The sequence below is a fragment of the Xiphophorus hellerii genome, chromosome 1, assembly GCF_003331165.1.
Source record: "Xiphophorus hellerii strain 12219 chromosome 1, Xiphophorus_hellerii-4.1, whole genome shotgun sequence".
Lineage (NCBI taxonomy): Eukaryota > Metazoa > Chordata > Actinopteri > Cyprinodontiformes > Poeciliidae > Xiphophorus > Xiphophorus hellerii.
This window is the reverse complement of record NC_045672.1, coordinates 10,041,018-10,063,162: the sequence shown is the minus strand read 5'-3', so window position 1 is coordinate 10,063,162 and position 22,145 is coordinate 10,041,018. Positions and strand designations below refer to the sequence as shown.

The window sequence follows — 22,145 nt, the reverse complement described above, 5'->3', positions numbered from 1 at the left end:
GCATACAAAACAAATCTCAACCTGCTTTGCACATGTACATTGAGAATTTTGATGCCCATCCCTCTTTGCAAATAACTCAAGCTTCAGTCAGATTGGACAGTAAAGTATCTGTGAACATAGAGCTTTGCATGAAAGTTCAGTTTTGGGCACATCTGACTTTCATCCACTTATTTGGTGACAAAACCTTTAAGTGGAACTTCTTCTGGCTTTTTTTACCCAACAGTGTTTTTCTTCTTGCCACTTTTCCATAAAGGCCAAATTTGTATGCTGCATGATTAATAGAGTAATTTTGCTATAAAATGGGTGCATAGACAAGCCATCAGTAACCATGTAGGAAAACAAAATAGTTGCTCTTTAGTCATCTGACATAGTAATATTTTGAGCCAATTAGAAAACGATTGCTGTCTGTCTGTCTTTACCCTCATTTCTGACTTTTTTAAATAATTTAATAAGAAACAGTTTCTGTTCTAGAGAAACTCAGTTCCCCCACAGCATTATATTAAACACGTGTCAGAAGAAGGAATTTATAACATTGTCCTAACAGACAGATTTCTTTACTCCTTAAAGAAATTCAAACTTTTGCTGAACTCAAAGAAGCAAATTCTTTGGCTTTATTATTTTGACCAAACTGTGATCTGCCAGCATGAAACCATTGGAACCTGAAATCACCCTCCACTGGGCACGCTCAGTAGCATCTGCTGGTTTGGTCTGTGGTCAGCGAAAGGCGGAGTCGGCTATTAAGGGAAGAGGAAAGATGTAGCTGCTCGACTGGGCATCAGCGAAGCAGAAAGACTTTTATAAAAGTGCTTGGAAGTGAAAGGAAATGGTGAAGGGCAGGGAAAGTAAGTCATGAAGGTCATTGATAGCTGGTATTAACTTTAGGGACACACAATCAGTGTCTGAGTAGACTGACATTAACTCTTGAAGTTTGCCTGAAAAGTCTGTGTTTTCTTCTTTTGCTACTGTAACTATTAAGTAAGTATTATCTATAATAAACCGGGGGGATTTAAATGGTTTATGAATGTCTTACTTGCATGTGAAGATACTTTCCAGTAGGTGTTTTTGGATGAATGCTATCCAAGATTGAGTTCATGAGTACCCAAGGTGTTGGAACCAAATATATTTTTAGAAAAAAAATACTTTTTCATATTGTTTTTGCAAACAAGCTGCACAAAACAAAATTATTAATGAATTAGATTAGATCAATGTGAAATATTTCAGCCCAGGTTTGACCAATCTATAAAGTACAGTTTGTTTTATTCAATATCTGTGCTGTGCTGATGCAAAAAAATACAAGAAAAATTCTTTGTAGATTCATAAAAACAATTAAGTCTTCATAAGTTTCCAAACTCAGACCATAAGACTTTTCTGTTCAGTGCAGAATAAGTCATTCAGGCAATGTAGTGTTCCTTCAAAACCTAAGGATAAAACCATTTTGAAACCATTTAACTTTGCAACAAATAGAAATGTCAAAACAGGTGTTTAGCTAGAATGCTTACACTTTAGTTGCACTAAAATCTGATGATGGTGCAAATGACAGATTTTGTTTTAGAGCTTTTTGACCTTTCCATGGTAGAATGGTGGCCAGATCATTTGTCTAGCCACGTGTTGTTAAAAGAAAGAAATTGCCGACTTCAAGCTGTTGCACCTGGCTGAGTGATGAGAAACATGGTGGGTCGATGCACCAAAGGAACTGTCCTTTGTAGCAACATAAAGAAGAATGAGATTCTTTCAAGTTGGTAATTCAGTGCAGCACACAGTAAACGATTTCTTTTTTGTCTTCCCCAGTTAAATGTCAGTGAAATTTGGAGCAGCTACAAACAAAACTGTGAAAGCTGTAAAATAGCCAAGAGGACCCAAGTGGCCTTCAAAGCCTCTGGACAGAAAACGAAAAGCAGCATGCTATACAAAATATGCAATACACAACAAAAATATGAGAAACAAATGGGTAGGAGCAGATGTCGTTGCTTTATAAGTCATTGTGCAAAAGAAGGGGAAAAGGTCATTTTGAATTGAAGCAATTCCATCAGACTATCAAAACAGTATTTATTGAGGAATCAGTTTCTCTTTTTTTTTCTTCAGAGGAGTTTTTTTTTTGCTGCATAAGCAAAATTGTGTTCTTATTAAATTAATGAGAACACAATAGGTTCGAGACGCTTTTAAATTATTAATCAAAAATGGGTTCAGTCATTTGTTATCAAAATATAAGCAATTATTTCTCATTGCTCAGTTTTAACCTATAGAACCTGGGCATTTAAGGGTCACCCACAGTAAAAAGCTTGAACTATGTTGGGTTTGAGTATACGCTTTTTTCTTATATCTCTCTACTTCAAAAAATCTAATTGGGAAAATCCTAAATAATTTATGTTTTTTTTCTGTTTTCTTGTACTAGACCATCTGTTTTAGTTTACATCCTCTTTCTGTCTGTCGCTTGCACTCTGTCGGCTCATCCCACTATATTTTACCATAAAGCAATGATAGCTTTTTTTTTTTGCAAAAATTTTGGTTAGCTGCATGGGGGAAATCTAAATGCATCCTCTGATGAGTCGAGCTGTAGTGGATAAAAAAAAAATAAATCATAATCTCACTTCTATTATGTCATGATGCCAATAGCTGATTAGGTGTATTCAGAACACAGATGGTGAAGCCCAGGTGGTATGATGTTTTCATCTTCATCATAGGAGAAATTTGAACTCCTGTAAGGGAAAAAGATACACATGCAAACTCTCATACACACACATCCAAACTGTAGAAAAGGGAAGTGACAGATGATCAATTGTAAAAGCTCTCTCTCACACGTAGCCCTTTCCTGTGCCCCAGCCGAGCTACCAGTTAGTGTTTTAAAGACTTAGATCATTTTCAGGATTATTTTCATAAGTCTTAATGGTGATAAATTGAAGGAGGTTTGATGGAAAGAAATGTAATGTCTCATAAATTTTATGGTGACACGTTTTCTTTTCCTATTTGATTCAGAAGGTTTGAAAGGCAGTACAGTTTCAGGGTTAAGAGACATTAAACAGAGTCTTTTGAATCCTGTGGTGAAGCCACAGCAGGAGGATGGTGGCTGTTTTTTATCTCCATATGCTGGGCATTACTAGATCATAGATGTGGCAATGTTTCTGTGGCACCAAAGAACAGGAGCTACACTTATAACACCTTACAATGACTTATATCAAGATAACAATTCAAAATTAACAATAAAATATTAACATATGTCATAATTATATATGTTAATATATTTTTTGCCTTGTAAGAGTGATTTGTAGCTGAACTATGTACTACAACACAAGGCGCCCTGCATGAGTCTTTTACTATTTAGCTAGTGCAATTTGCAACTTCTGTAGACCAATTTATCTCACGCACCAGAATGTGCATTCGTCATTGAGCCTTCAATATAAAATATAAAATATAGCAACAGAAAGTTGTTGTTTCTGCTGCTGACAGTCCTGGAGGTCTGAGTTGATCTGAGACTGTAGCTGTTAACAGACCAGAGGAGAGAAGTTCGCTGGTTATGAAGTTATGAAATAAGCAAATTTGCTGCCATTTTACTAATTAAGCCCTAATAATATCTATTTAACCTCTACAACAACTTGGCTGCAGTATGCTGTATAGATAAAAAAAGCTCAAAGGGGTTAGCTCTATATAATGTTTTGATGTTTGCACCTCTGAGATCTAGAATTGTAAGATTGCAGAAAACTCAGTAGCTGCTGGTAGGGGCCTCCAGACATTCAGGGGCCTCCAGACATTCAGGGGCCCCTAGAAATGGTTTAATTGTAACACAGACCATAGATCTAAACCTGTAGCATCATTTATAGAGAATGACAATGTTATTACATGTTATTTAAAGCATTCAGCTGAGATTTTTTTGTGTGCATTTAGGATTTAATTAGGATGTTTACTTTGTAGAAGTTTAAAGAATCATCTTGATAGTTGTTGTGTTGTGTTGCCATGGCTGCAATGTAGTGTAATCTTTGTGTTTGCACGTGCCTGACTTCTTGCCTGAAAGAAGTACAGGTCAAGTGCATCACTTGACTGTTAAAGTAAACCTGTCTGATAATAGCCATGTTCATCTCACAAGAACTGTATATTGAAAAACTTGTCTCTACAAGTTTAGGAAAAGCGTTCCAACATAATTTCTGTTTTGGCAAGTTGAACCACTTGTGGTCAGATACCATCTTTACTGAGTGATTAGTAAAGATGGTGTTTCATTTCAGAGATGTGTGGATCCAAGCAATATGAATCCACACTGTTAGTTCTAATCTTTTATAAGATCTTCTTTGGAAAAAACCCTCTTTCAAACTCTCCATGTGACGCAACATCTCTCAAATTGAACGACTCATCCCAGCATTATCCTCCCTCTTGAGTCTAATCCTCCAGCGTTTGCGGACGAGCGCGGCCTCACTCCGACCACCCAGGTCACCTCCTAAATTTTAATAGAGCCAAATATTGACAAACCACATATCACTCAGCACCAGTGACGCAGCATGTGCACAATCGCAGACCCCAACACGTGCATTCCTCCTCCTCTTCCTCCTCCTCCACCCTGACACTGATGATGGATGCCGTTAAGGATGGAAGAAATCAGCAGAAAAACATCTGCCACTGTGATCCCGAGGTCACGCAGGTCACAGACCGTGGCCGGTGTGTGTTTGTGTGTGGGTCTGTGTGTTCATGACACAATCACACTGATCAGCCACTTTAGGGTCCTGACCTTGGCGTGCTGTGGGAACCTCACAACAGTCATCACTTTGTCTCGACAGAGTGGACGCACACGACCGGCGTGTTTTTCTTTAATTTGCTGATAATTGTTTAACTCTTTTCTGCTCGAAGTAGACGGTAAACAGTGATGAGTGATAAGATTGGAGGGGAACAGCAGGGAGGATACTGAGGATACAAACTGGAAGAGTTCTCAACTCACAGCATTGATTAGAAGGGATTTTTTTAATTAGTTTGTACACTATTTTGCATTGATCAAATAGGCTTTGACAAACAGCAGGAGCTTTATTAAACATGAAAGAGCAATTACATGGTTTACCACCTTTAAAAATAACACTAAAGGTGATTAAAATGTGAAAATCCAATGAGCTGAAAATAATTATCTCTAACATTCAAATATGAAGATAAGCTGAAAGTAAACATTTCTGTGAATTACAGTGATAACCCATTTGTATATCTCTGTTGGAGGATAGATTTACATTGCTGCACACAGAGGAATGCTAGCAACAGTAAACGTTGTCCTAACACACTATTAAGGGCAATTTATGTCGACATTTCTTGTGATAAGGAAGCCACTGGTAGTCCGTCTCCTTGCAGGAATTTAGCTGGAAGCCGAAGAAATGTGCACCATGATGGAAAAGGCTGGGATAAAAAGTGGATGATTTAGACGAAGGAAACGAAAGTTACGACAGGAGAAGTTTCTGATTTGAGATTTCGCCACTGTTATCTCTTCTTATCTGCAGCGGGGTCAGTGCTTTCAGATCCTTCATTGAGGCTGGATTTAAAGTTTCAGCTCAGAAGGAAATAAATGTTGACAACAGGATGAAAAAATGCATGTGTTGCATGACCTTCCCCTGCTCACCATTGTATTTACTTTAGTATAATTAAAGCATGACAACAAAAACTTTTAAGGATTTTGAAACAAACAAGTTGTCGTGTTCTGAATTTTAACTGCTGCGCCAATGAAAAGTAAGATGATTGTGTGCATACTGCAACATACAGTATATAACAGAACCTATCACATGTTGACATGATGCAATCCTTCTGAAGTGGTATATTGCTACTAATCTGCATAATTAAAAAAACAATATTCATCTATGACTGACATGAATACTTTTTACAAAAGTATTACCAGTTTACATAGTTCATAGTAGTGCAGTATGTAAACTTCATAATAGTAATAGTTCAATTCATAATGTTTCACTAGGCCATATTTTAATATAATTGTGACAGCAATCTTGTAGAATACTTTATGTTTGACATGTTTCAAATTTGGGATGATCTGTTCAGGGTGATTTGAAGTTCTACTTTTCTGCCACACATATTGTTTCACATGTAGGTCAAAAAGTTATCTGACAAGAATACCTTCTTCCATGTTTACTGTGTTACATATACTTCAAAGCTTTTCTGACTTTGTTGTCAAAAAAGACAACAAAGTATTAAATATGCATGCCGCACTTTTGAGGTTATTATTTGTAGAAGTCTTTTAAAAAGCATGTCAGATTCTCCTTCCACGTCACCGTTCTGTTACTTTGTGTTCTAACGTGCAGTTTTAACACGATAAATGTCAAAACTGCTTGTTTTAAACCATGTTTACTATTACTGACATACAAAAAAGCATTTGAATATTTATTGACTCAACAAGTACATCATTTTGAAGTAGATAGTGGTAAATAAAATTATATTCCAAATCAAACTCCTCACCTCAAAACACAAGAACATTCATCATTTCATTTTTCCTAAACCTTAAGTGAGCTCACGGCCATTTTGAGGATAACAAGGAGCTTTAAATGACTTCCTCATGCAGATCCACATGCTAAGGGTTTCCATTTTCTTTCCCCAGTATGGAAGCCCCCATGTGGTCTTTTAAGTATGTCAGCTGTGTTTCATCCTGGTCTGGGAGTGTTTAGCATCCAGTGGTCAGTGGCAGGGTCACAGCTTAATCAGGACAGCAAGGAGTCCTCACTGTGTGTAAACGTGGGAGTTCACTGCTAAGGTCAACCTCTAATCAGTCTAAATTGAGACTTGGGGCACCTAAAGGTCCTGACAGGGTGCATGTTGTGTGAGTTTTTCTTTGTGTGTTTTTGTGTGTGGAAAAGCAGCGAGTCCCCAAACGCTGGTCGTCTTTGCACCATACATGGTAAAAGGCCTTTGAGTGAGTGGTTGCATCCACACTTTTATTACAGCCTCTCTCTCTCTCTCTCTCTCTCTCTTCTTTTTTTGGCTCCATCAACCTGCTCCTGTTTCCTTATTCTTCTTTGATCTTCCAACCACATTTTTCTTTCATTTGTTTCCTTTCTTCTGCTGTCTCTCTCCACTTTTTGGAGACCTTCCACATTACCATTCCCTGTACCATAATCTGTTCACTTTCTTTGTTCTTTCATTATGCATTATGCTTACCATTATTGTTTTGTGATCCCATATTCTATTGACTATTCTATTGTTACTTTCATTCATCAAAATTTGTTTCTCCTTGTACGTCATATAGCACCATGTAGAGTACTTGAGTAATGTCAGCGTACTTTAACATTACCGCTATAAACGCCACTGTACTTTATTTGGTATTTACATCACTGACCAACACAGAGCAACATATAATTAAAGAAATGATTGCTTATTTTAACGAAAATACGGAATCTGAAAAATGTGAAATGTCAGTCTATTTAGATGACATGAGAAGATTCTTTGTGAAACCAAATTTTGTCGCATGATTGCGGCTGAAATACAGTCTGCCAGCCTTTGACTGGTGACTGAAATTTTTGGAAATTGTTCTTTGCAGTTGTTAGCTTGGAAGAAAAAACATCTGTGAAAATCAATGTTCAAAGTTCTGCTACAATCCATTAATTGGATTTAGGTTTCGACTGTGATTAATCGTTCTAACACGTGAATCATTTTTTGATCCCTAAGAAAGAGAAGCATCCCTAGCATGATGCTTTCTCCATAATGTGCCGTCACATGAAGGGTGTGCACAGAGTTACTTGCAGTGATTGTGAATTGTGGATTACAGCAGTTCCTTGTTGACTGATGCTTTTTTTGTTCGTTTTGGCTATGGGTAAAAGTAAAGTCTACAGTCTACAATTCCTGCTAAATATAACCTGTCTGGAAAACATTGCAAAATGTAAGAGTAATGTAATTTCAAGTTGTTGTTTTTTTTATCTGAAAATACTGAAAAATATCAAACATGTGATAGTGTTTGTATGATATTCGAGGAGACACACAATCTACTTTGGCTACACACTGTGATGCAGTTCAATTGCTGGTCCCACAGCTGCGAGGATCTTTCAGTAGGACAGCTTTGTTGTGGCTTCCAGAAATCTGGCCTTCATGGAAGACTGGTAAGAAGAAAGCAATTGCTGAAAGAAAAGCCATAGAAAAGCCATATTTAGGACACAGCAGGCATGTGAAGAAGTTGCTCTAGTCAGGGGAGACTAAAACTGAGGTTTTTTTTGTCTACTTGCAAAATGCCTTGCTTGGATGTCGGTGGGTGGTTCCACTCAAAATGTGATTAAGTCTAATGTTTTAGAAAGGCCCCAGTGAAAGTCCAGAACTAAATTTAAATGAGACAATAACTGTCAGATGTTACGAGGGAAGGTTAAAGATGACAAGAAGTAGAAGGAGAATGATGGATGCAGTGGGTTTTTTTAATGACTTATTGTGTGAACAAACTTATTCATGTGTGATTTTAATTGCTTTTCTTATTTACTGAAAACACAGCAATTGCTAAATTTAGTTTTTTCTACATTGGGGGGAATATTGACAGAGCTTTATGCAAATTTGTAATGGAAACACAGTTTATGAGCCAAGACCTGAACATTGAGGGGAGAAAAGCACGCCATTCAGCTTAAAAGTACTACTTTACAAAACATAAATGGCTCCAAAATTTTGAGGACATTCCTTTACACACCACAGCATAAGAAAAAAAAAAAAAGAAAAAAAAGGTCAGTAACTTTTAGATTCTCACTAAGAGCAGAGCAGCTATCCCAGTTGGACTGCCCCAACTAACAGGAACAATCTGGCACTGAATGGAAACCCTGCTGGTCTTCCTACAGTGGCTTGATTAGAGGATGGTTTACAGGTGGCAGAGCAGCCCAGCAGGAACATCCTCGCCTTTGGTACATATCAGCTGCAAAGAGGGGGAGGGAGGAAACGAGACAGCAGAGAAGAAAAATAAAAGCACACAGCCACTGCAGACTCAAGCCATGACAGCAAAATTGGTCTTGTGCCATTTATTTTCTTTACTTATTTCCTTGTGCATTAAAATAATAATAAAAAACCTGCAATCGATTAATAGATTAAAAAAAATTCTGCACCTTTGTGTCTTTGGTAAAGAATGTATTTTAATATTTCAGTGCCAAAATAACTAACTAAAACCACTAGTTCAATAAAATGTTGTGTTAACGCTGGAGAATTTGATTTTCCTTCGGCAATTCGTGTCCAGCAGCTTTCGGACATGGCTGAAATTTGTTGCAGCAGAGAAAGAATGTTACTGGTATAATCATGCTAACTGGCTGGAACATTTGTGTGTGGTTCATTTATGGTGGTGCGTGTGGGGGTCTAATGGGCCTCAGCATATCAGATTGTAGCCTTTCTGGGTGTATCCCATCTCTTGCCAAATGCCAGCCTGGGACAGCTTCCCAGGCTGGCATTACCGTGAGCCGGGGGAGCTGGCTCACGGTAGTGATTCATCCATTAATGTGTGTTTTTGTTCTTTGTCAAAGTTTCCTTGATACAATCAAATAATGCCCTTTTTTTATGGGTTGGCACAGTTTCATGGCACTGCAGAATGAGGCGAGCGGTTACTTTACTCCCCTTTTTCTGAGAAGAATCGCAGCAAACAGGGTAAATATTTTCAAGACTTCAGCAAATCGATCTGCTTGAATTTTTTTTTAAACTTGATTTATCCAGTTTAAAAAACAGTGAATCTTTGTTTGATATTTAACTAACTTTCCATACACTGAATAAGCTGTAGAAGTCAAAGCACCAGTCAGTAAACCTTGTTGCTACATAATATATAACATATGAGGCTGCAACAGACTCTTGCAGAGCGAGTAGTATTAACTGAGTGATGACAATTAAAGCACGAGTAATATGACCAGTAACAAGAATTTTTACTATTTCTGTTTTCTGATAACTAATCATGACTATTTATTTGATTAATTGGATTAGGAGTCTTTAGAAAAACTTTTGTATTTTGTTTTTTAGGTTCAGGTTTTCAAAATTATTTCTCAATTTACATAATTTAAATTAAACAAAACCTTTTGAGATGAAGATATGTTTTGCTCCGTTTCATTTAGCATCACATGAAAGTCAATATTTCCATTTTCTGTGTTGGGTCACTTTTTTCTCACCAGGTAGGGAGAAGTTGGACGATACAATCTTTCCCACTGCCCAGTCCTTGTTTCCTAGCTGGATATTGCTGCAATAAGTTGAAACAGTTGTTCCTTCAACCACTGCTTCGTTTCTTCTGCAGTGGGCAAAAATAACACATTCATAATATATCTTTTTTTATTTTGTGTTTATTTATCTGGGGCCATTTACAGAAAATGTTGAAATCTGACTTACTCCGTCCTACAGTTAAAAAAACCAGACTGTTTGGTTAACTGGTCTCTCTAATTGACCTCAGGTATTAGTGTGTGTTGTGTGTGTCCATTGTTATTTGACCCTTGTGTCTCTGTGCTGTGCTGCCCTGGCAACCTGTCCAGGGTGTACGCCGCCTTTCTCATTTTCTCACAATGCCTGCCCTGAATCACTTCATTCTACTTTGTCTGCAGGAAAACTCTGTTACTGTACATGGCTTTCTTCCTGTCTGTCCTAAGAATGTTTAAACATTTATGAATCCTGAGGCACTTGCACAAACAAACCAGCTGTCTTGGTGCATTGTGGCTCAAATTTGTTCTCCATTCATTATTTCTGCCCTACCTCCCACATTGTGAATTCATGAACTTCTACGCTGCCATTTCCAATCACCACTCCAGATGTTTCAGCTGGATTTTTCAGAATGACACTGCGTCAAAATGCTGTAAAGAGTTTCACGTTTCATGACTACTGACAGCTTGGAGAGCATAATTTAATTCTGGGAGAATTTAGAGAGGTGCAAAGAAAGTCCTTCAGGCACTCAGTGCATTTCCTAAAAAGTCTGGCGCACCTTTCAGAATGAATTTCGTCGTTCAAGGCCTTGGAAGCCGAGCCTGAGACACAAGACGATCCTTTGTGGGATTTTTAAGAGAAAGCACCACGCAGGTTAGAAAACCACATGAGTGCTGTCAGTGATTAGAAATGACATAGAGGAAGTCAGATATGGGGTCAGGAAAGTAAAGAGCAAATCAGAGCAAAGTAAATTCACTTTGCTTAATCATCCCGACTGCTCATGTTCCTCCAGCTAGCTTGGCTGTGGTGAAAGAGGCAACCATCGTCGTTTAAAGTCAGCAGCTCCTTTGTTAAATGCAGGGAACACTTCACAGTGATGGCAAGAAGGCTGCTGCTTTTACAATCAATTATTTAGCTCTTGAACACTTGCCCCGTTTGTGGTCTCTTCTGCTGGGTTCCCACGTCTGTTTGTTCTACAAACAAGTTTTGTGCTTCTGAGGAATGAGAGCCCTTTACTTCGAAAAGTCAAAACGTACCTCAGTAAATGCTTTTAATAGATGGTGCCTGGCAAAGGTATTCATACACTTTCACCATTTTTAAATGTTTTCATGTAACAACAAGACTTCAGTTTATTTTTACTAGTGCTTAATTGAAGAGCCGACACAAAAGTGGTGCACAATTCTCAAGTAGGAGAAAAAAAAATATCTGGTTTTCAACAAAGCTTGTTTATAGCACCCTCGGAACATTTCACATTGCATTGTAAAAACCATCATGAAAAAAATTTAAAGCGACACAAAGCTACTGCAAATCTGCTAAATTATGGCCTTGAAACAAAACCTACATTAGTGCTGAAGATGTTTTTCTCAACGTCCAGATAGGAAACCAGCTGAGAAGGCAGTAAAATGTACGTAGGTGTTAATAGAAAATCTTTATCCAATCGGAAGAATTTTGTAGAGAGGAAAGGGCATTCTCTGGATATTCAAAGCTGGAAGACACATACCTGCTGCTATTATGGTGAAATGTGTTTCTTTATAAAGAAACATGATGTCAAAGGAGCACTGCATCTTATGAACTTATATTTGTCACAATATCAGAGGTGAGAAGTATTAATTTCTATCACTTGATACCTCTTCGATCTTTCATATGGGTTTATTATTCCAAAGCAGTGGCTTTCCTCTCAGTTGCATCTCATTTTGTTCTGTATCAGTTATATCGCTTCATGGGTCAAAACCAGAGACGACAGGACAGATCATGTTTAAGAGTTTCTGGCAACCTAAAACCGAAGAATTTCAAATGGAAAAAAATCTTTCAAACATGTCTTTCCACAAAAGATGCAAAAAAAAGAGATGAAATTGGAAGGAAACAACATCTTTTATCCATCAGCAAGCACGGTGTTTAGATGAAATACAATCTTATCTTCAAGGAGAAAAGGATCACTTCAGCGGGTAAAGCGCTACTACCCATTGTCAAAAGACTTGTGGTCTCTTTTGACTGGAGGAAGCTATTTTCTTCAGTGATACATAAATATTTACATCAAGAGGTTTTGGAAGGTCTCCTTTAAGAAGACATCCGATATCTTGTTGCCCTGTTGGATGCTGCTTCGAAACTACAACTTACTTTTCTGTGGCTCTAGAGGTCCGCTATGTCATGGCAAGTTCTCAAAAATGATAACAGCTCACATCAACAACCAATGACATTTAAGTTAGCCCAAAAAAGCGCAGAGCACTTTGGTACTTGAAGCCCCGAGGGTCCCCAGCAAATCGCCACACCCGTCTCGTTTCCCACCCTTGGCCTTTCGGCCCGTATAAACCATGTATGGGAGTTTCTTTCCTGCTGCAAACAAGTGCTCCCAGAAGAAGCAGGGCCACAACAGCATTGATACCTTGAATAGCTCAGTCTCATTCTGCCGTGACCCCTGTGTGCACTTATAGACTTGCATGTGAATGGGATGCATGTATGAGGGGGGGGGGAGTGTTTAAAAGGTACGGCACAACTTAATTAAACCCCTGAGATGGTGACAATGGCTAGGAAGGGGTTAAAGAAGGTCACTTGTTCAGAGATTTTGGAGGAGAGAGTAATGTCGAGATGGATGTCTTTTTGTCCTTTTTGTTCAAGCACAACTCATGAATTTATGGGATTGTTATTAACTTAGCTAAGCTAGAAGGTGGGACTTCCCTCGTTCACATAATATGAGCCCTGTTTGCTAGTTCACTTTATCTGGACGCTTCATGTCCCAGTTGAGCATAAGGCATCCATGTGAAAAGTTTATTTTCAACACTCAACACTGCCTGTGTTTGGTTCCTTGACCATCATGCAACACACGACAAGTTGTGATTTTTTTGCCATAAACTCAATGGCATTTAATTTTGTCTCAACACTGAAAAGTAAAGTAAAAGTGTAGAAATTTTACATGAATATCCAACAACTGTAAATGTGTATTTTATTCTATTCAACAAAAAAGCCCCTTTTATGTTCATTGGCAACTCTAGTAAAGACTCTAGTAAAGAGTAAATAGCATCTCTTATTGCTATGCCACATCTCCAACTGGAACATGTAATAAAAATATCCAACCAATAATTTCAGTGCATTTCAGTAGTCTAGATTTTTATATAAAAGTGTAAAACAATTGGAAAAGAAATAAACAAGGCAGGATAATGACCAAAGGTTAAATGAATACCAGACATGGCAAGGTGATAGAAGGAAAATGAAACTAATATTATCTCTAAAGCTCTTTGTTAGGAAATGGCTGCAAATTTTAAGGTAATTGGGGTTATGATGCTACAACGAAAGCTCTACATTCATTTATCAGATACCGATCAGATGGCCAATTAATTTGCTATGAACAGACAAATGTCTTCTTTGAAACCAATAAAAATGTCAAATTGAAACCAAAAGTTGCAGTCGGCATCAATGAGAAGGGAAACTATTAAAACAGTGAACTGTGGGGTGCTGTGGTGGTGGAGGGGTTAAGCACAAACCACATATAGAGACTTAGGTCCTCGATGCCGTCGCAGGTTCGATTCCCGGCCTGGCGACCTTTGAAACATGTCTTCCCCTTCTCTCACTACCCATTTTCCAGTCAATTCACTATCAAATAAAAAACACTAGAGCCAATATAACCTCTTAAAAAATCAGTGAAATGTGTTGCTTCAAATCATTTTAAACGTTTCAAAGTAAGTCACCTTTCGCCTATTTGATGTAACAATGAACTAATACCCCAGGGCAGAACTGCGCTCTGCGTAAAAGGATGAGCCAGAGTTCAACACACGCCCTCTCCCTCTCTCTGTCTCTCTTTCTCTCTCTCTCTCTCTCTCTCTCTCTCTCTTCTCTCTTTCTCTCTCTGCTGTGGGAACTGAGCTGCGGAAGCATTCAGAGCAGAGTCGGTGAATCTGCTCGGCAGCTCTGGTGGGCGGCAGTCACTCCACACAGAGGACAGCGTGCGTCTTTAGTTTTGACGCTCCGGGAATTAACACACCCTCAAGATCAAACACCTTGATGAGAAGGGTCAAGCTAAAATTCCCTTCGGACTTTTGACGTTTAGTCTAAGAAAATCTCAGTGAGAAGGAGAGGTGCATCTGTTAGTAATTATGGGATTTACACCTTTCGTCTTCAACAAAGTTGTGGTTGCGCTGCTCGTCACCAGCATCTGCGCGACCAAAATAAACGTGCCGCGCCTGAGACTCTCCTATAAAGGTAAAGCTTTTTCATTACAGAGACGCTCTTTATCCTGGCTTGCTTGCGCGCTTTCCTGCAGGTGACACTAATTGGTAGAACTGTCCATCAGATAAGGAATATTTCTGCATTGTAGTTTTCTGTAAATGTCCTGCTCGTGTTTTCGTTTTTTTTTTTTTTCTGTTCTCTTGTAGTGGTTCAAGCTGGAAGCATTTAATCCGGGTCGCTCATTTGGCTACTGTTTCGGAGGTTTACGTGCTTTAGGAGGAGCACATGCTCTGCAGCGCAGTCAGAGGAGGCGCTTTTGGCGGAGCTTCACCTCTCTGCGGTGAGAGCCACCGGGGTGCGACCATCTTATTAAAAGAGTTTATTAGGAACGGCAACCGCGTCGGAATTCGGAAGCAAGTAACTTTACTGACATTTAAACTGCTTCAAGCACTGAGGGGAGAAGCACTGGCCGTAATGGTTATTGCACACAGCTCATTCGGCTCTTACAGTTTTATGAATAAAACTGGTCTGGCTAGATTTTAGTCGGAATTTATGAGAAGACGATATGTTTTCCCAATAGGGAGTAATAAATAAATTTGTTGAAGGTGAAGCGATTTTAAAGGTGTACCTTAATCACCTAAAGTATAAACTAAAAAGAAGATTTTTTTTTAACAAGCTTAGAAATGTTGCTGAATGAGTAACTTTTTAAAAATGCATTCTGACGAGGTGGTATAAATAATACCATATCAGGGACGTATTTAGGAGGATGGGGGCCTTTGGCTGCAGCCAGTTTTGGTGCCCCATCCCATTTTCTTGTACACTTGCAGACTGCTACTAGACTGATGACAAAAGATCAACCTCGAGGTTTTTATCTGTCAAACTAAACTTTGTTTGTATTCACTTTCCTTGAAACTTACCTATAAACAAATTATAATTTCCTAGAAGCATATTTTTAGAATTTCCATTGACCATAATGTGGTGATTATAGTCACTTCAACAGTGCAAACATATACCGGGACAGGATGAAGCTTATGTTTAATGTCACCTGGCACATCTGATTATTCTTGGGGATTAAAGTTGGGTCAGTGATATCTTGAAATGCAGGCATATTGACCATATGGTACCAATATCTAGTGCTTATTGGTTATCTTTATAATAAGTAGACACATTTTAATACCTCAATACCTTTTTTGAAAGCCTATAAAATGCCATCTTGCTTTAATGCAGAAAATTGCTTAGTTACATGTCTTGACAGTTCTTAACTTTTTCTAGGCAGTTTCAAGTCATCGTTCGACCCATATAATATAAGCCTTATACATAATGTCTGGGGTATAGATGCCTATGCAGTCTGCTTTTGGACAGTTTACATCGTTTCCTTCCCTCTAATCTGACACAGTTGTTGTCCATGAGTCATTCATAGATAATGAGCTGGTTTAAGAGTGCGTAAGTACTGTTGACTGTTGTTGCCAAGTCTGGCTCATTGTTTCATCCAGTTTCACCCGAAGCAGTTCTGCAATTATCATTGGCCCAAGATATCTCGCAGGATTTCCTCCTGTTCAATTTTCAGGAGAAAAGCCACCATCTGAGCTTATTGGTCTTCCCGCACTGCAAATAAACAGCTCAGTGGGTTGGCAAGGAATGAATAGAAGAATTAAGTGTAGGAAGGTAACTTAGATTTTTGTGAATAAACAACAATTGCTCATTTAAAAGTTACAATAGTGTCTTGGTAAATCCTATCTCCTTTGGCCTTTGCAAAATCCTGGACTCAGTATTTGTTTACATTTATATCAGAGGAAATCTTTGATATGGAAATACAATTGAGTTTGAAAAAATAAGTTGATATCCTCAAAGGCTAACTTAGAGAATGGGTTAGTATGAGCTTTTGTTCAGGATTGTTTTGCCTTTGGTATTAAGTCTATCAGTGCATGTTTGTTATGGTTCATTCAACATGTTTGTAGTTGTTTTGTACATTTTCAATGTATTGAAGAACTGGTCTGAAGTTCATGTAGACTGAAGTTAAAAGATGTAACAGTGTAAAGTAAATCATTTTTAACACTGTATAATGCATAACTACACTAATACGTCTTGACATTTTTACCTATTCAGATTGTAACAAACACTGCAAATAGATACCAATCATTTCTGTTTATGCAATTCATAAACATGACATTTTTATCACCAAATCAAAGTAATTTCCACTGCTTGGGCTTTCACTGCTGCTCGCTTGTTAAATCATCTAACCTCATCGCGCCTACTTTTTGTGGTGTGGTTACTGACTGGCGCCACCAGCTGTTAATCTTGGAGCACTTAACATCCAGCTTCCAGTGGTTACCCCACCTGGACGAGCTACGACTGACCAAAATCAGACATATGAAAAATAGGGTTTTTTTGAAAAATTAAATGTGATTCATTTTTTTCAAAATTCCAACTAAAGGTTGCCTTCTCAGGACTGAAATATACACAACATTTTTATTAACAGAAGCTCTAGTGAGATTTTTTATCTTAAGCAACCAGGTCCAGTTAAGGCACAATAAGTTCAAACCTCTGTGCCAGCACTTTGAGGCACTGCGTTCACAAACACAAATCCTCTTCACACTAAAATGGCTTTTTAATTAATTAAACAACTTCATATGTAATTTCTAACTGCCTTACATATGAAAGAGAACTCTCCACTTGTGCCCCTCAAGGAGTGTGGGAAGAGCTCTTGCATTGAAGATTCTCATTAGTGACCACACAGCTCTTTGCTTCCTGTCTCATTGACCTTTACTTTGACCTCTCAGTTTGCCCTCCCATGCATTATTCCCCCTAGCATTAGCTCTCTTCTTTTGTAGCCTTTATGCGTAGATCTCCTCCTATCTTCCAGTATTCCTTGTCTGTTTAATGAATGCCTTTTTCTTGTTTTCAAACCTTCATCATTTTGCATATGTTTCACTAGTTGCCTCGCTCTCAGTTTTAATTCTCAGAAACACTCGGGGTGTTTGCGCTGCCAGGAGGATGTGGAAGTAATTTAGTGGAAGGAAAAGGCATCATTATCTCATTTCAATCAATTAGTGGTTTGAGGTTGAACCAGGAAGACGAGTGTTTTTTCCACTTAAGCCGTATGAGTGCATGTGCTTTGTGTCTCCTTTGTTGTGATTTACATTTTTGACACCTTCACTTTTAGTAAAGCTGGACTTTTCTGAAGAAAAAAAAAAGTTAGTTTGGAGGTCTGTTTACATAAAATTTTTTCTGTCATCCCATAAAGATGGTAAATATCTTTTAACTCAATTTAAAGCTGATTATGTACAATTTCAATATTAATTACATAGTTTTTATATGTCAAGCACATAACCGGACCTCTCTATGCATTTCATGAGTTCATATTTGATTATCTCCCTGTAATAATGCATCCTTCAGTTTCACTTTTCTATTTTTTCCCTTTTTTGTTCATTCAAACAGTGTCTGTGTCTACTTTTTAGCTCACCCACGGTCTTAAACACACACATTCTGTCCAATACAATATTCACTTTGTCTCACTGAAGGCGGGGGGAGACAGGGGGGCGTACTTGAAAACTCAAAGGCTCACATCAGTGTCCTGTTTTAATCCAACTGCGCTGGTTTTCAAAAGGAAGGGGTCTGTTTGTTTTTGCACCCTTTGAATTAATGAGTGTGCTTTCTCAGTTGGCCTTGCTCGAACGCCGTTACCGCTGGGCGCGAGTTGTTCGGCAGCAGGGCTGGGAAAACCGTCACCAGGAGTCAGACGGAGACCCCAGACCTGCTGGAATGCAGGGCGTCTCTTGCCCTGTCATCTTTCAGCTCTTTTCTTTGTCCGTTCGCCATCCGTCTTCATCCATCTCTTTTACGCCGTGAATAATGTAACAGCTCATTCTCTGCAATCATTCATTGCAGTGTCTGTCTGTCTGTCTGCAATTCTCAAGTTCAGCTGACTTGTGCTTCCAAACCTTGTACTGTCTTAGACCTGATATGAAAGAATAATAAAAAAAAGAAGAAAAATGGTGAGAGAAAAGTTGGGAGAGTCGACAGCCAAATCCAGGGGCCAACTGGCTTGGTTCAATCTTTTTCTTTTTTGATGTCTCAGCTGTAAGAAATGTTGTGAGGAAAGACTCTAGGTCCACTTGGACCTGGTTGCTTAAAATAAAACATTAGGGGGGCTGGTCAAGTGCATAAAAACCTAAATTAGACAATATAATTACTAAAAATCTAAATACATAAAAAGAAAACAGAATTGTAAAGAAACCTGATGTGTGGTATAGTTTTATTCCTTGATTTAAAGCAAGGTGTCCTATTTTGAAAAATAAGTTTATTGTTTTTTGAATTTTCAAATGAACTTATTGTTTGTAGAATATATTGCTTAATTCTAATTTTGATCCATTGTCTTTTCTTAACCTCTTTTTGGCATCGTCATACATGGAACTACACCAGTTTATGTTCTGCAGAAGCAGAACGAAAGAATTGCCAGATCTGAATATAATTTAGACATTACACTGGTCTGTCCTCATATCAAACTGTAATGATGATGCAATTCCTGCTTTTTACAGCAGGTGGCAGACCAAACATCAGGCCAGTATCAGGCAAACAGAAAGTTACCCCAATAAATAGTGATCAGGTTTATCATCAGAGCGATAGTAAAGGCAAAATGAGAGCTTGTTTAAAGGTTGGCTTGATATATTTGGCAAAGCATTTTCTTGAATGTACAAATGCAGAAACTTTGACATTTAGTGGCAGGCATTGACAATATGCACAGTAAAATATGTACAGTTATATGTATTTGCATTGCCTCCTGTTAAAGATTTACATAAACCCCACTATAGTGAAGAAAAAAATCCAATGTTAAGAATTAATTATGCTTCACAAAATCCCTAGCGCTGCAGATATTCACACCCCAAAGATTTGTATCAAACTAAATGAAACTAGAAACATTATACTGTATAGCTAAATTTAATTTTAGAGTAATGCTACAACGAGTCTGTTGTGAAAAACTTCATCAAAATCAGAAAGGCAAGAAAACATGCCTTGAAAGTAAAATAAATCTGTGTTGATTTTCATACATCAGGAAACTGACAGACTAGGACATACCTACAGCTTTGAATTAAGTTTATTTTACACATCTTTCCCAGACTTTCTGTATTTTCTTGTGCAAATGAGCCCAAATTGCTCATCTGGTGTTGCAAACACACACTGTGCACCTTTAACATGATACATCACAACAAACTCACTGTTTGACTGAACAGATTCACAGGGTTTTCCTAGAAGATACAAAATATATGCTCATTTTTGTAAGTTACACTGAAGTAAGACTGATTTATATACTTGGTAAATACATGTGACTCCTGATACCTGCGCTAAATTAAAAGACGGTGCATAGCTGAGACATAGCTGAGCTCAAAGCGCTCAAGTTATTAGTGCTGGCCATTTATTTAAAAACTGTAAACACACCATTGTTATTAGTTTCCTATTACAGAACCATGCAGGTTTCATGAGATGTCTCACTCATCTGGTCTGTGGATCTGCTGGTGACAGTAATATGCAATATGTATGTACTTGGTGTGGTGAGATGTTATAATTTGTGTGGTGAAGAGCAAGAGTGTTAAAAGTATAGAGAAAGCAGAATATAACTTGTCAGGGAATTTAGGTTTGCTGGCTTACTGCTTCTGAATCAGCCATGCTTTGGTTTGTGTGCTGCTGTTGATGATGAGCCTCATTAATTGTGTTCCTGAGCCTTTTTATTTAAGACTTTGCAGACTGACATCTGTGTCTACTGAGCTGCTGAATGTGTTTGTTTAAAGTTTCCGTGACACTGTTGCAGTCACTCAGGGTTTACGCATCTGATGTAGACATCTGAGTGTCAGTTGTGTGGAGTGTCAGCAGTATTTCTCCTGTTACGGCTCTCAGATGGCAGCCTGGCGACTGAAGACAACAACATCGACACCGAATGTGGGAGAGAGCTGAGGACAAACACAGTCAGATCAGAGATGACAGATGGAAAGGGAGCTTGAGTGAAAACAGCTTAAGTATTGTATCTGAAGCTGAGAAGAAAAGGTGGGAAAACATAATAATAAATCACAACAAGGAGATCTGCATAAAAAGAACTACAGAATCCTCAGAAACTGATTATCTTTTCTTTTTCTGTATTATTTGGGGACTTAATTACAACGCTTACCAAAAATAAACATCACTGCTGGCAACTTCTTTTTGCCAGCAGTGATGCTGGCAAAAAAATTAAATGAAGCCCATAACTTGGCAAAGAAAACCTTAACTCACCTTAAAATCCTGGTCAGTTGTTCCAAGTTATTTTTCTTCCATAACCAAAAAGATTAATTTTAGATGGCATGTGTTGGTTTATTTCATGTTGGGAGAAATTTTCAGAAAATGAATCTTAAACAAACTTTATGTGAACACAGCAATGCCAAAACGCAGACAATGCAGCATTTATTTATTGCAGCACTTATAATGAACTATGACCATGAAACTTAATCGGCCTTGGATTTTAACAACCATTTAGACTGTGTAATTGTTTAATTTTCTAAATGCAGAGATGTACTGGTTGATTTCAGTTTGGCCGGTTTTGAATAACTTTCCTTGTGCATGTTGACCTTCTGAACTTCTAAAATCTCTGTCCTTAACTATGGAAAGTTCCTGCTCATCAAGTTCCAGGTATTTCATTATTCTCTGTTTTCATTCCTTAAAAACAAAACAAAATAAAAAAAAGACAGACTGCTTTCTTGATGCTGGATACAGCATAAATACCTTCATTAAATGGACTGAACTTATATAGCGCCTTTCCAGTCATTTTTGAGCACTCAAAGCAGTTTTACACTAGAGTCACATTCACCCAGTCACACTCACAAACACACACACATTTATACACCGATACGCAGATTGATAGGCAATTGGGGGTTAAGTGCCTTGCCGAGAGGCACATCGACATGTAGCAGGAGAAGCTGGAATCGAACCTACAACCTTCCTATCGCAAGACGACTACTCTACCATAGAGCCACTGTCGCCCATTAACTTCATTAACTTTGTCAGTTCATCAAAATGTTGCTGCGTTATGGTTTATTTTTATGCCCAGTGAGGAATAAAGGCAGATAAAAGCTGATATTAGTTTAGGCTATTTCTGAGTCTGGAAGAAAATCTTTTGTTTTACATTTCAAACAACACTGTATAACAACATCTAAAATAAATAGTTGAGAGAGGTGCAAAAATGAAGCAGTTTAAACTATTGTGTGGGTTTACATCAGAACAAGAAGACTGAATGAATAGCGAGCTGCAGATAAGGTTTTATAAAAAGGAGGGAAAATGTAGGAGATTGAAAGAGTAGTGTAGGAATGACAGTAGCAGAGGAAAGAAGAGCCAACCTGAATGCTGAGGAACACTGGTCCCTTTGACAGGCAAAGGTTGAGAGTTCATGTCCCAACAATGTGGCATTGACCATCTGTCATGCAGATTACTAAGGACCCCAAGTAAACGTAAAACACTATGTGAAACGTGCATGTGTGCGTGTGTATGTGTACATTCAGTCCCACTAGTCCTTCCACCTCTTTTCATTGGTAAATATGTATGGCTGTCCACTGTGATTCAGTTGCTATTTAAAAAGAAAAAAGGGTGTGCATAGTTCATCTGCACATGTAGCCAACAACAACCTAAATGTCCTCAGCGTGGTGGTGAATTTAACACGAACC

General features: G+C 38.2%; 1 protein-coding gene across 1 annotated transcript in view; it reads left to right on the top strand.

Moving 5' to 3' along the window:
- The first annotated feature begins 14,171 nt into the window (after positions 1–14,171).
- The window catches only part of sema3bl (sema domain, immunoglobulin domain (Ig), short basic domain, secreted, (semaphorin) 3bl), a 63,924-nt gene continuing 55,950 nt past the window's right edge, over positions 14,172–22,145 (top strand). Inside the window, exon 1 of the mRNA XM_032570882.1 lies at positions 14,172–14,496. Coding sequence (XP_032426773.1) covers positions 14,391–14,496 — 106 coding nt within the window. The 5' untranslated portion in view covers positions 14,172–14,390. The remainder of the gene's footprint in view (positions 14,497–22,145) is intronic.